Below are 15,578 nucleotides of genomic sequence, written 5' to 3'. Positions count from 1 at the left end.
CACAGTTTGTAGTTGTATGATTATTTATTTACCTATTATCTATCCTCATATTTAAACAATTTGTGTTTTTTTTTTTTATTACTGTATACTCAGCACTTAGTGCCTGGCACATGATACACAATTTTTTTTTGCATGTATCTCACAAGAAGATTAGAGCTTTGTACATCTCTAGCTAGTCCTTTCTGCCAACAGCAGTGCTTTGGTGTAAATCTATTAGTATATTAGTCTCTCTTTCTTCCCTTAGAGGTTTTTTTATTTTAAAAAAAAAAAGGAATCTTAAAGCCACAGGAAATCCATATTTAAAATGTGGTTACCTAAGGACCAATTACTTTTTATTTCTGTTGTACAAAATTTGGTGTGGGGATATTACTTGTAAATCCTAGGCTCAGTGTGTTCTAATTATGTAATCATTTAAATATCAAGCCTCAATTTTGGCGTCTTATCTATTGGTGATATGTTAAATTTATATCTTTGGTATTCTGGGTCCATTTCCCAGTACTCATGACTTGTGTGTCCCACTGCCTCTTAGTGATCATTAACCTCCTATGTAGAAGTATAATATGCATTCAGAACTGAGTTCCTCATCTTTCTTCTGCCTCTTGCTACCGAAGCTCTTTCTCCAGCAGTCTTTGTTTGCCTTTTCTGTTATTGGTAGCTCCATCCTTACATTTGCTCAGGGCATGAAACCCTTGATACTTACTCCTGATTTTAATTTTCCCCTCATACCCCACCCCATCCATCAGCAAATTGATGTGAGCTCTCTCATTATGTTATACACAGAACCTTACCAATTCTCCACTTTTGTTGCCAGTATTCCGGCACAAACCATCAGGCAACCCTTACTTCACTATAGAACAGCCATTTAATTTTCCTACTTTTCAATGTGTCATCAAATGAGCAGGCAGAATAATCCTTTTAAAGGGCATGTTGGATCATGTCAGTCCTTTCCTCCAAGCCTTCCATGGACTTCCCATTTTGCCCACAATGAAAACCAAATCTTTACAGTGATTTATAAGCTCTGTACACATTATGGCCCTAGATTATCTCCCTGAGCTCACCTCTTATTATATCCCTTGTACACCTGGCTTCAGCCACCCTGGCCACTTTGCTGTTCTCTGAACAGAACAGGCACATTCCTACCTCAGAGTCATTGCACTTTCTGTTTCCACTGCCTAGAATGTTCTTCAGATATCCTCATACCTCTTTCCCTTCAGGGAAAGAGGTATTTGTTCAAATATCACCTTCACAGCCATATTTAAAATTGAAACCTCAGGCTTCCCTGGTGGCGCAGTGGTTGAGAGTCCGCCTGCCGATGCAGGGGACACGGGTTCATGCCCTGGTCCGGATCCCACATGCCGCGGAGCGGCTGCGCCCGTGAGCCATGGCCGCTGAGCCTGCGTGTCCGGAGCCTGTGCTCCGCAATGGGAGAGGCCACAACAGTGAAAGGCCCACATACCGCAAAAAAAAAAAAATTGAAACCTCTCTCTTCTCACCCCTTTACTACTGTCTGTCATTCTTCTCTGCCTTATTTTTTCTCTGCAGTACATATTACCATGTGGCATACTACATATTTTATTTATATGCTTGCCTGTTTTTACCCCCACTAGAACATATGTCCTAAGAGGGCAGGAGTTTTGTGTGCTTTAATCAATACTGTATTCTCACCCTCTGCAGCAATCTTTAGCACATAGTAAGTGTTCAGTAAACTTTTGTCGCATGCATGAATACATTTGAGAAGAAAATAATCAGGAAAGAATAAAAAATTCAGTCTGCATTTATGTGAATTTATTTTTTTTGACAGAAGTACTAATATACCACTGATGATAAACTTTACACATTTTAAAATCAACCTCTACTAAGTCTTATAAGAGTCGAAACAAAACTTTGAGTAAATATGAAAAATCACAGTTAATTACCACTGAGTACTTCAGAAAAAGATAGCATTATATGAGATGGTTTTCTTTAAGTAATCATCAAGAATTAGACTTAATTTTCTGTCCAGTCTTTAATACAGTATACTGTACTGAGTTTAGTTAGGTCCTCTACGAGCTTCTTAGTGTATATCACGTATCCTAGATATAAATTGCTTTCCCCAACAGACTATTAAAGCCTACTAGTAGGCTTTTATCACAATAAAAGGCCGTAACTTATACAGTAAATGATCAGAAAGTTAATCTTTTTCATTGTGAGTTATATGTACCCATTTTCCTCTAGGAAAACATTTTAATCTCAATAATAAAATTTATATTTTATAATTTCATAAATGATATTTTAAAATATTTGTAAAAGGAAGGTATGCTATGACTGGAGGCTAAAAAGTTCTACCCACAACAGAATAGAATTAGCAACTCTGAGTTATTTGAAATTTTGTTATACATTTTCCCACATTGGCACAAGTTATTGTGCAAGAGGTGCAATATTCAAGATTGCAATATTCAACTTCACTTATTACTCATGGTGGTACAGTGGCTCTTTGTCCAGGACTAACCGACTGCTTGAAATTGTGTTTTTCTAGTTGCTTTTGGTGTGTGTGTTTTTTCCCTGATACCTCTTACATCTCTGAGACTAGAGAAGCAAATTTTCATATATCACTTAAGTTCCTCATGCCTAAAAATCAAAGTATATTCCTATGCAAATCTTGAATTTCAAATCATATAATTTGAATGAACTTCAATCCAGACATAATGAGACGCACTTAATCTAGCAATCCTTCAACTTTAACATTTATAGGGCTTCCCTGGTGGGGCAGTGGTTGAGAGTCCGCCTGCCGATGCAGGGGATATGGGTTCGTGCCCCGGTCGGGGAGGATCCCACATGCCGCAGAGCGGCTGGGCCTGTGAGCCATGGCCGCGGAGCCTATGCGTCCGGAGCCTGTGCTCCGCAATGGGAGAGGCCACAACAGTGAGAGGCCCGTGTACCACAAAAAAAACAAAACAAAACAAAAAAACTTTAACATTTATAGATTTTGTTTATTTAAACAATTTATATAGTCTAAAAGAACAGGGAACCAATTCATTCAGTTTTTTTAACACAGTAATTATTAAGCTAAAATATACTTCATAGCTACAGAGTTTTTACTGGACTGTTCGTTTTCCTATTTGGCAGAACTCGTTAATTTGAAAAAGAAACTTAAGAAGTTGTGTGTGGAGAACTCAGAATCTACTAGTTTATTACATTTGTTATATATTTATTTATCACATTTAGCAAAGAATATAAAAAATAACAACTGAATAAATAAGGAATGCTTATTTATTTACGGGAACGATTTGTAAATCATGATAAATACGTAGCTATTAGTGATTACAAAATTGTCCTCCTGCCTCCTTATACAAAGAATGACTCACTGTAATTATCTTGGAGCAGAGCAAGAATTGGAAAGCATGAATAAATATCTCATGTGAATCATGATATATCCATTGCTTAAGATACAAAATATAACGTTTAGCAATAGTCCCTCTTATTAATAGTGAGGCTATGCTATTTTTTAAAAAATTTATTTATTTTATTTTTGGCTGCATTGGGCCTTCATTGCTGTGCTCGGGCTTTCTCTAGTTGTGGCGAGTCGGGACTACTCTTCGTTGCGGTGCGCGGGATTCTCACTGCAGGTGGCATCTCCTGTTGCGGAGCACGGGCTCTAGGCGCGTGGGCTTCAGTAGTTGCAGCATGCAGGCTCAGTAGTGGTGGCTCGCGGGCTCTAAAGCGCAGGCTCCGTAGTTGTGGCGCGCGGGCTTAGTTGCTCCCCGGCATGTGGGGTCTTCCCGGACCAGGGCTTAAACCCGTGTCCCCTGCATTGGCAGGCGGATTCTTAACCACTGCGCCACCAGGGAAGCCCTATGCTGTTTTTTTTACACTAGTTGAGGGGCTGGTAGGTTTGAAAATTTCTAGAACTGCTGACAAAATAAGATTTTTAAATAGATTTTTTTGGTTACTCTTTTTTTGTTGTTAGATTTTCTGAAAGTTGTATTTTGTTAAATCTCAGTTAAATACACAGTGGATGTCCATTTGTGTTCACATAAAGAACATTACAAGTAGAAATAAATGTCAGTGATTTTTTCTTTTTAAGAATACTTCGTTAAAATGTACAGTTATGTATCATATTTGGTGAGAGCTGATGTACATGTACTATTCTGAGAAAAATACCATTTCATCAAGAGCTATCAAAAACTTTAAAAATTTTATGTGCACAAAAATGTGTGAATTTTAAATCATTAATTAGGTGATTTGTGCTTTTGTTTAAACATGCTGATGCCCATTTATTATAATACTTTTTCCTTTGGGAATCATTGTAAAGATGGCATTTAATATGTAAAACTTCCATTAGTCCTCCTCCTCAGAAAATACATGAGTTGTCTTATAAATGATTAATTTTTAGTCTGTTTCTTTATTATCCTGGTTCTGTGAGGTTGGATTATATGAGGCTTTACTACTTTTATAATAGAAATGATCCTGCAATTTCACAATTTTTTTTTAAGATTGAATTTGTACAACTAGTGAATTTGTTCTCACAAATTAAAACTCTTCTTTGATTCATTTACTTACATATAATATAACTAATTCACTTCAAGGTATTTGACTGGATTGCCTGTTATATTGGTTTAAACTCATAGGAAATTACTTATAATGTACTTGTTACATTTTACACTGTACTTGCTAAAGTTTTACTACATTCTATACATATGGCATTCCGTGATGAAACCTGTTTCAGTAAGTATGTTTCTTTAGCTTGTAATTTTAGAATAACTTACCCCATGTAGATTTAGTATTTTTCTAACAATCACTTTTTAAAAGCTCTGTCAGTACCACTCATTTAAAAATTAATTATAAGAGATTACCATTTGGGTCATTTATTTTTTATCAATGAAGAAATTCAAGATTTTTGAAGTCATCCTTTCTTCAAACTCTAGAATTTTGTGTAACATGACCTACAAATACCACTTAATTGATAATTAACCAATCTTTAATTTTTACTATTTATGTTTAGCTGCTTTTTAATATTAATGGCTATTTACTCTGTAATCTAATGGCAATACACAGGATCATTTGCATCTAATATTTAAGTATCCTTAGAATGTTCTCTCTAAAATATTAGCTGCTCTTTCTGAGACTCCATCCTAAAGCAATGTGACATTGAATTTTGCAGACATGGTTGAAATTTCTCAATTTCCTAAATGTTCAGATATCTTACCCATGGAGTATAGACATGATGATGACATTTTTGTAACACTATATAGTTTATAACATGTTTTTACTTTGTCTATTGGTCTCATTTGATAATAGCCCATCTGGCTAACATAAATATGTGCTTTTCATTTTTTAAATCACTAAATAATGGTATATACTACATACGTCCTTTCTAAAAATTAAAGAGTTTTCTTTATTTAAGGAAAATATTTTTGAGAGAATTATTAAGTCAACAGCTTATACTATGGCCACTTAACAAGAATCTATAGTTTTTCATTCTTTTAAAGATAAGTTCAGCTCTTACAAAAATAAACTATATTAGGTAAAGATGGATTTCAAGAAAACATTTTAATTTTTTCATTCTTTTATTATTCTGTTATTTCCTTGTGCTACTGGCTAAGAAAATGTACATTTGAATGATTCGATTTAATTTTTTAGTAATGATAATTCTTAAGCCAGCTGTATATAGGACACTTAAATAATAGTCTTAATTTAAAAGAAAAAGTATTTCTTAGAATACAGTGTCACACTTAAACTTGGAAGAGAATAATTTAGGATTTACGCCATACATAATTTTTCATTCCCTTTACATAATTGGTAACTGACTAAGTGTCAGATTTATTCTTTTTTTACATGTAGAAGTATCACTACTTTCTAATCTTAAATTAAGAATGAAAAACTATTATTACTATGAATATATTTTCATTAACTGTGCTGTCTTTTCAACTTGCTGCTGAATCAGCCTGCATTGACATTCTTTGCCTTTCTGTGTCTTGTCTATCTTTACCGTTTCCATTAGATCCTCCTACTACTACCACCCTTCAGCCTACAATTCAGTGGCATCCCTCAACTGCTGACTTCGAGGATCTAGCAACAGAACCAAAAAAATTGCCCTTCCCATTGTCAACTTTGGCAACAATTAAGGATGACACAATTGGCACAATCATTGCTAGTGTAGTGGGTGGGGCTCTCTTCATAGTACTTGTAAGTATTTTGGCTGGAATATTCTGCTATAGGAGAAGACGGACGTTTCGTGGAGACTACTTTGCCAAGAACTACATTCCACCATCAGATATGCAAAAAGAATCACAGATAGATGTTCTTCAACAAGATGAGCTTGATTCTTACCCAGACAGTGTAAAAAAAGAAAACAAAAATCCAGTGAACAATCTAATACGGAAAGACTATTTAGAAGAGCATGAAAAAACACAGTGGAACAATGTAGAAAATCTCAGTAGGTTTGAAAGACCAATGGATTATTATGAAGATCTAAAAATGGGAATGAAGTTCGTCAGCGATGAACAGTATGATGAAAATGAAGATGACTTAGTTTCACATGTAGATGGTTCCGTAATTTCCAGGAGGGAGTGGTATGTTTAGCAGCCACTAAATGTGACTTAACTATGTACAATGTTTCATTCATACTAGTTGATCATTTTCAGATTGTTCATACTTTTTCTCGAGGAATAATAAGCTTTTCAACTTGATTTTCAAGCTTTTTATATTCTAATTTGACAAACAGAAATGTAAAATCTGGGTTCAGTGTATCTGAGCTGCTTTACAGTTTTTTTTTTCAATGCTGTACTACTGTCTCAAGATTTAAATTTTAATGCAGAGTACTTTATTGGTCTGAGGCACACAGGTAAGAAGAAATGTCAACATTAAATGAATGACTTTTTTGGTACAAAAGTTAAAAAAAAAAGGAAACTACCTTGGCATTGTGTATTAAATGTTTACCTAAGGCTATTATCTCAAGTAAAATGTTTGTTAAACGTATACCTCTCAAAATTTATCACCACTAAATGATACTACATCAAAATTGACTATAAAACTAATTCAAGAAATGTTTATATATATTTTTAGTATACAAAAAAATTCAGCCTGATGAAACACCTTTTCTTTTCAGACATTATTTTCTATGTTTCTATACAAACGGAATCTTTACCTCTGCATTTTAATGAGCCTTGCCATAATTACTGTAGAGTGGCTTTTCAAAGGTATTTTGTTGCACTAAAAACTGTGGTAGTACACTCAGTGAACATGATGTGTGGAAGAGTATAATTAGCTGATCAATATTTTTGTCCAGAATACATACAAGAGTAATAAAAACATGCCTTTTAAACATGATAATTACTACAATCTCTTCATCTCTGGAGGGCAGTGCTTATATTGTCATGTGAACATAGGTTTTGGTACATGAAGTGGTAGTTTTGTTTTAATGATTTATGTCCTAAATATAAGAATAATAATGAAAAGATGGTACATTTCAATAGAGTGCAGAGAGAGCATTTCAGTATATGGAAAACCATGGGTAAAACAAGCATTGGAGTACCATTTTTAGAAATGAGACAAACATTTCAGCCAAGAATCTGTGCAGAGAATTTTGTAGACCATCTTGTTTTAGTCATTTATTATTGATGTTGTTCAAATGGATAAATATATAGGAAAAAAATAGAATAAACTTGGAAATTTGAGATTTAACAAGAAAAAATCTGAATTATAGAACCAATCACTAGCACTTGCTGATGGATATTGACAAACCATCCCCCTTTTCCTCCTAAATGTATGTATGTGTTTCAAGATTTTTGTTTTTCCAATTAAAACTGGAAACATCATGAGGTCTTTTTGTTTTGTTTTTTGGTTTTTACATAATTAAGTATATCCTTTCCAAAAATCATGTATCTTTTGAAAAAGAAATCTTACCTAAATCTTCAAATGTGGATCTTCTTTGTTAGGTAATTAAATTGCTTCTACAGTGGAGTCCTATACAATTATAATGATGACAACTATTTTGAAGACCAAAGAATATGTTTTGTCTGTTGATGATTCATTTGAAAAAAGGACTGTGCAGAATTGCCTTAGGAGTTTTTCCAGGGAGTTGAAATAGAAGTTAGCAGGAGAATCATAAATTAAATAACTTATTTTGCTAATAAAATGGCAAAGTAGGTACTTTTTTTTCACCTTCCCAACTGCTCCCTTCCCAATCCTCATCAAATCTAGAAAAATGTTTTTATAAGGCAAAGTTCTAACATGTTCATAGAATTTTGCAAGTAGTGAAGGCTTTATTCTCAGTGATTATAACCTAGTTTCCTTTATTTTAACATAGCAGTATTTTGTGGAAGTTTGAAATCTATTTTATTTCTCTCCCTCAAACACTTAGTATAACAGTAAAGTGTTGGTTAAGGATACAGTTAAGTTCATTGATGTCTTGTTAAAAATATTTGGTTTAAATATGGCTAACCACTGACCAATATTAAGACTCTTTGGTCCCAATCATTGGAAGAAAAACTTTCATGATAATACCTTATGATCAAAGTGACTTTATTTTTTTATTTAAATGTTAGCAATGATATGGCCATAAGAAAGATGAGTCTAAAACTTTTTTCCATGGAAGATGTAAATTTGTGGCTTTTTTGAGCAAAACATCCTCTTTAGTGGTTTGAAGTGTCATATGAATCTGAGAAGAATAATCCCATTTAGAATATTGTACAAATCACAACTTGACTCTAATCCGAAGGAAATTAGCAATGTATTCCAAGAACTGTATTTTAAAATATAAATATCTACTTAGTGATCATGAACTTTCTTTTAAATAGTGGCCATTGTGTGGTTAGGGTTTTTTGTTTAGTTTTTGTTGGTTTGGTTTTTTTTTGGCAGTAGGGAGTGACATGGAACACTGCAAGTGAGTATTTGATATATTCTGCATCCTTTCTAAATCATTTGGCAAGCTACTAAAAGACTTCAGAATTTTAAGAATATGATATGATACTAGTGCTTAAGACTTTCTGAAGCATTGCACTATTGTTTATTAGAGCTTTATGTATGTTTACTGTACATAGAGACTTGTTTGTAAACATAGTCATATTAATAAACAGTTTTTTAAATTACTTTTTGAGTATCAGTAATGTGCACAGCTAATTGATGTATTGAACTCCTACTCTCTTGGAAAAGGTGGAAGAATAGTTTTACTTTATTTTGGCCGTGTTTATTGCCTTTATATTTGAACTGGTTTTTCATTTTTGTGTTCACTTTAGAGTTTTCTTTCACAGTAGTTAAAGTACTTCAGTGATACAGTGGAGATGAATTCAACTCTTTGTTTTTCCCTTTTTTGCATTTTTATTAAAATATGTTGAAACTTTAATAGGCTAGGGGTTGACTTTAAAAGTGGTATCTGAGAAGTACTTTATAGTTGAAAGATAGTATTTTACCATGTGCCTGAAAGGTTTCTGTTTGATAAGTCTAACATTAAAGAAACCATTAGGGTTTTTCAGTAGTAGGTATTGCTTCTGATAGCCATATATAGGGAAGTTATAATGGTAAGCCTGGCTGAATGTTCGCATAAGGGGCTATAGGAAGTACAATGTATAAGTGCAAAAATTGAGAGAAATGTAGCAATATTAGATGCAAAACTATCTGATTTTAGTTTGATTTTGCTTTTGGTAAATACTGCTGAAACAAAGTATGAACAAGAAGTTGTTAATGTGTGGAAGTAATCAATGTAAAGTGTAAGAAAGGAAGAAATGGTACCCATATTGATTTTTTAATTCTAACAGGGGAATGATTTACAGATTGGATTGTTTTTCCTGTTTACTTGTTAATGTATCATCCATGAAAAGCTCTTTTCTCAAATTTTTGTTATATTGGGATATATTTAGTTTTAATTTGTACCAGGGATTTTTTTTTTTTTAACCAAGTTACTTATCAGGTGGTAGCCCCAATAGCCGTTCAATAAATCTTTAAATAAAAGTTTTTTTTAAAAATTCTTAAGAGGCATATTTCTGTAACAAGCCTATGGCTCTGGATTACCTTCTTTGCCCGCATTTTGATTTTTGCTGGAGAGAGAGAGAGAGTGTGTGTGTGTAACCTAGTTTCCTTTAATTAATGATGTTTTGTGGAATTAGAAACCTATTTTATTTCTCTTTCCAAACGAGACTATATCAGGTTAAGGATACAGTTAAGTAAAGTTTGAGGAAGCATCTAAGTTGGCATGTTAACCATTATAAAATTTACTTTTAATTAATCATGTAATTCCTATCTCATATATACATATCATCAGTAACATTCTCCACAGTCATGAATTATCTTCTAGCTCTAGTCCTAGCAGTTAAAATAAATTTTAAATGTTTGCTGTGACTTTGACGTAAGTCAAATTTTTATATATTAGCTTTCAGTTTGGAATTAACACATTTCATAAAATATTTTTTAAGTTGGCATTTAGTGTTTTTAACTTTTTGCTTGTGAGCTGCTTTGAGTAGGAATGACATTGTTTCTTATTGTTTGTAGTTTCCTTCTCCCTGTTCCTCATTTCTGACATTTGAAATTATGATACAGGGACTTCCCTGGTGGTCTGTTGGTTAAGACTCCATGCTTCCACTGCAGGGGGTGCAGGTTCCACCCCTGATCGGGGAACTAAGATCCCACACGCTGCGTGGCTCGGCCAAAAAAATAAAATAAAATAAAAATAAAATAAACAGTATTATAAAACCTAAAATATTTTAAGATAAAATAAATTAAAATTTGATACATTTTCCCCCCTAAACTTTAAACTATTTTAGAGAAAGCAGCAGTTTTTTTCAAATAACATACAATTTGACAGGATTAAGTTTGGTTTCATTCTTGTTATACCAATAAAAATTCATGCATGAAAGAATCTTTGGAATAGTGTACAGAGTATACCAACTTTTCGGTGTTTTTTTAAAAATTGTTTCTGTTTATGCATTTCTGTTTTTTTCTATTCCAGTAAGTTACACTTTTTTTTTTAAGTACATGTCTACTTTGAGATGAGTAGTGATAGGTTTCCATCAAGAGCTTGAAACCAAACATTGCTTACAAAAGCTTTTGCTATATATACCTACCCTTAGGGGTCATTTCTTTTCTCGAACCTTGATAATAGTTATTTTATCATGTTCATTTCAATTTTGAAGGGTAAAATATGATTCAATTTTGTGATGTTTTATTTCACTTGCCTTTTAGTTAATAGCTGCTGTTTGTTCTGGCTGAGCACTATGGATGAAGCCTAGTGAAAGTGAGTTTAGCAGAATAACTTTAAAGTATAAATCTCAAAACTTGAGAATAATTCAAGGCCTTATTTCCTTTCATGCATAATACTTCTACATAGATGTGATACCTGATTTCACAGTCTCAGTTATGAGAAATATCTCAGGGAAAACCAAGTCTTGAAGGGACAGTTTGATCTAAAAGCTAGAGGAAACAAGACCTAGAGGCTTTGACCTTCCTGTTTAAAAAAAAGATTATTATTAAAAAATATGCAATAGTAAGACAGAATAATGAAATGAATGTTCATGTACCTGCTTCAGTTATTGTCAGTTCATGGTCAGTCTTGTTTTATTTAAATTTCTGTCCATATAATCCCTCCTGCCATTAGTTCATCTGTAAATATATCAGTATGTAGCTCTAAAAGTTAAGGAACATTTAGAGAAAGTAACCACAGATTCATTACTACATCAGAAATGAATAATTCCTTAATATCAAGTATCCAGTGAGTGTTCAAATTTCTAATCATATATTTTTGCAGTTTTAGCTAGTAACCAAATGTGATCCATACATTGGTTGGTTGAGATGTCTTTTAATCTGTGTGTTCTCTGTGTGCTGTTCCCCACTCCCGCACTTTTCCCATGCAGTTTTTTTGGTGAAGAAACAGCTTCATCTGTCCTGCAGTTTTCCAGTTTGGATTGTGCCAGTTGCACCTCTGTATTTTCTGTAAGTTGACAGATCTAGAGCCTTGATAAGATTAAGGTTTAATTTGGGGGGCAAGGTTACTTCAGTGGTGGTATGTTCCTCTATCAGAAGGCGCATAGTCTTTACCTCGTTTTCTTTCAATATTAGCAGCCATTTGATGCTCAAAGCCTAGATCTACTAACAGGGAACCTACATAATTTCTAGATCTATTAACTCTTTTTTTTTACCATACCATGTGCTTTAATGTCTTAATAATTATGTTCATGCTGCTCCCTTTACCTGAAATACCCTTTCCTCCCTTTGCCATATTGGGAAACCAGTCCATATTCAAGGTCCAGCTCAAATTATAGTTTTATGAAACTTTTCCCTTTAGAATTAATACTTGCTGTTCATAATTCTTTTTTATCAACTTGTATCTCCTCTATTGTAACCTCACATTTTATTCTTGTTATTATCTATCTTCTTTAGATCAGTGCTCTTCAATACTCTTGACTGTGCCTATCAATTAAAAATTAGTATGTACTCGTACTCCTAATACGTATGTTTATAAATTATATATGTGCTACCATAGAATTTTGCTATATGCATTTTAAAATATTCACAAAAAACAAATTTTTAATCTGCTGAAATAACATTTTAAAATACTAATTATTTTCACTAAAACAGTAATATTTGGGTAAACAATATAATTGTGCTTCATTTTAAAAGTTAACTTTTTTTCTTGCTAAAACATTTTTGAGAAAACCATATAATTATGCTTCATTTTTTTTTAATCTTGGTTTTATACTTTTTGATTCAGTGTTTCAAAGTTTTAAGTCCATGTTGAGTATATTTTAACTTCTTTTTAGGTATGAAAGCTAAGCCACCTCTCAAAAACAAGTAGATTCAAATGAAAGAAGTTCATTGTTGGGAACCTTAACAGTTTTCATCCCAGCTACTGTTTTTAGAGCTAGTCTTCATGTTCAAGGTGTTTGATTTTTCAGTATCATGCTAATCACCACTCACATTAGCTATTTCAGCACAGTATGGGTTTAGTGTGAGGTTTGTTGTTAATAAGAGTGAATATAAATTTGTTTTATTTGGTTTCTAAATGTATTTGATTGGGGGGGGGTTCATTTGTCACATCTGATTAGATTGCCATGGTTTTATTTCATAATGTAACTGGTAAAGTTTATGTATTAGGAAGACGTTATTTGCATTGCCATTTTTGTGGGGTTTTGTTGTTATTTATGCATACATTATTGGTGTTATCTTACATTCTGTCAGTTCTTTGCAGGAATGGCATTTACTTGGATTAAATGCCTACTAGTATATAACACGGATTAACACTGATACCCTCACTTGGTTTATGAGTCAGATGTTCACCTGTCAGAGCACGCATGTCATGCCTCCTTTACATTTTTGACTTTTAGTTAAATCTAGATAAGTTTTTAGTTAATTCAGCTGAGCTCCCATACATCACAGTAATGTCTGTCACAGGATGCTATGTTGAGAGGGACAACGAAGTAAAGATGTAACTGTTTACTTACTTTCATTCTGGAACTGTCCCACTCCACACTTCCTATAGGAAATTTTGGGTGCCCTGTGTGGCAGGGTGCCGTCTGACACATGGACCAACTAGGGCTACCAGTGCCAATCCATACTAGTACAATAGTAATTTTTATTAAATGCCCTCTCCCTCTCTTTTTTTTAGAAAAGTGATGATTTCTTCCTATACTTCATTGGAAAATAAATATTTTTATGGATTCTCTGACCCTACCTTGAGGCTTTTGCTCTATTGTGAGGACAGGAACTGTGTAAAATTTATCCTTGGCATTCCTAGCACAAGGCCTGGCACATGTTCAGTTACTATTGGTAATTTGTTGGATGAGAAGCGGAGGAGACTGTCCTGACCCAAATAGAGGACTTTTATTAAAAAATAGTGAGATAAATATTTGGATGGATATAAAGGCTTAGATGTTGTATTGAAAAGATAAGCATTAAAACGGCTATTGAAAAATAAAACAGTGGGGCATATGGGGAAAATTTGGTAATACAGTAACATGTATTATGGAGATATATGAATTTAATCCCAAATGAAAGTTGGGAAGATAAGTTTGTAGGGTATTAAGCTGTGAATCAATCCATGGCATCACAGAAGTTTGGGTGGAGGAAGTGAAGAAAAAGAGGGATGAAACTTAACATCTCAATTGTTGGGATTTGGTGTTTTAATGTAAGTGTAAAAAGGGACTATGGATTTCTGTACTCACCCATTTTAAATGGTTTTAGGAAATTGCCAGAAACACGTATTTTAGTGTATAGGATAGTATTTAACTTTTAAAAACTTTATAATGCCTCAGTTTCAGGTGTGAATCAGGTGAGCACATGTTTGAATAGCCTTTACGTAGGCTTTATTCACTTGTATCAGAGTGAAAACAAAGACAAACTTTAATTCAGTTTAATAGCTATAATATTTATGTATATTTTTTCAAAAAGTAATGAAAGTTATTTCTCCTATCTGTAATTTTTTGTATGATTTGTAACTGATTTTTAATAGCTTTCTCCATAAGATATATGCATGGTGTCTTTAATTATGGATAGTGTACTTTGGTTGTATTTTTCTGTTTTAGGAGGTGAGTTTCCAATGTATATGGGTTAATAAGCAGCTGTGATAACAGAAAGATGTTCTTCCGGGAGACATGCACCAATCCTTTAATACTAAATATTTTAATGCTTTTGTCTTTTTGTTTTCTGCTGCTTGTAAGCATACAATTAGATTTAGTAGAACATCTCCTTAGGTGATGGTAAGGTAATATTGCTTCATGTCAGTCACTCAGTAAACTAGCTTAATGTTGAAAATGCCAAATTTTTATACATTTACTTAGTTAAATTTTTTTTCTCCTTGTAGTGGTTTTGTTGGAATATAGAGTCTATGTAGATTATGAGGACAGGGATGTGGGGAGGCGGTGTTGGGGCTAAATTCTCAATTTTCGTCAAAATTCTTTGACTTGAATGCAAGAAACTTGAGCTCTTCCTTTGCATTTCATACTAGTGTTCATCACCCATTAATACTTTTAAAATCTTAATACTCTTAAATATATTATTTCTTCTTTTCTCAGTAAGTTGAAGAATCAGAAAAGGAAATATATATATGTCATATATGTACTTAATCAGTTTACCTATGTAGAGTAGGATATCCAATTGGTAAATGGACTCTACCTAACTTTTCTTCCACTTCCTCATTTCAGCACTTACTAGCCTGTTCCAATACTAAGAAGAGGTGTGCAAAAAATGTTAGAGATGAATAAAGAATGAATGGAACCAAGTGAAATAAATATGCTCAAATTAAAATAGAAGGAAGAGTTACAGTATACATACAGTCACCTCTCAGTTATGGAATTCTAGAGCTAGAAATTAGAAGACTAATGGGACAGAATTGGATAAGTAGACCATAATTTAAATGTTTAAAGAATAGTATCTATATAGACTTGAGAATTACTTCAGGATATTAAAAATAGTATATATTCAGAGTTGGGAATTACATTAGGATATTAAAAGTCTGATTTTGATTTATTACTTACAAACCACTACCAAATTAAATATTATTGCTAAGATTAAATGAAAGGCTTTCTTGTAGGAGGTGTGAGGTTTGATGAAGAATTTATAATGATATGTTGGGATTGAGTGATATATATATATATATATATATATATATATAT

General features: G+C 33.1%; 1 protein-coding gene across 2 annotated transcripts in view; it reads left to right on the top strand.

Annotated features, from left to right (window-relative positions):
- NECTIN3 (nectin cell adhesion molecule 3) overlaps nucleotides 1-15,578 on the top strand; it is a 127,760-nt gene that overhangs the window by 59,973 nt on the left and 52,209 nt on the right. The window contains exon 6 of one of the 2 annotated variants that reach the window (XM_024735368.1): nucleotides 5,981-7,796. The exons of the other annotated variant lie outside the window; for it this stretch is intronic. Within the exon in view, the coding sequence (XP_024591136.1) occupies nucleotides 5,981-6,561 (581 nt within the window). The 3' untranslated portion in view covers nucleotides 6,562-7,796. Of the gene's footprint in view, nucleotides 1-5,980; nucleotides 7,797-15,578 lie in introns of those variants that run through there. 2 annotated transcript variants of the gene reach the window in all.

This window comes from Neophocaena asiaeorientalis, unplaced genomic scaffold, assembly GCF_003031525.2.
Source record: "Neophocaena asiaeorientalis asiaeorientalis breed wild unplaced genomic scaffold, Neophocaena_asiaeorientalis_V1.1 scaffold136, whole genome shotgun sequence".
Classification (NCBI taxonomy): Eukaryota; Metazoa; Chordata; class Mammalia; order Artiodactyla; family Phocoenidae; genus Neophocaena; species Neophocaena asiaeorientalis.
This window is presented reverse-complemented; position numbering and strand designations above follow the sequence as displayed.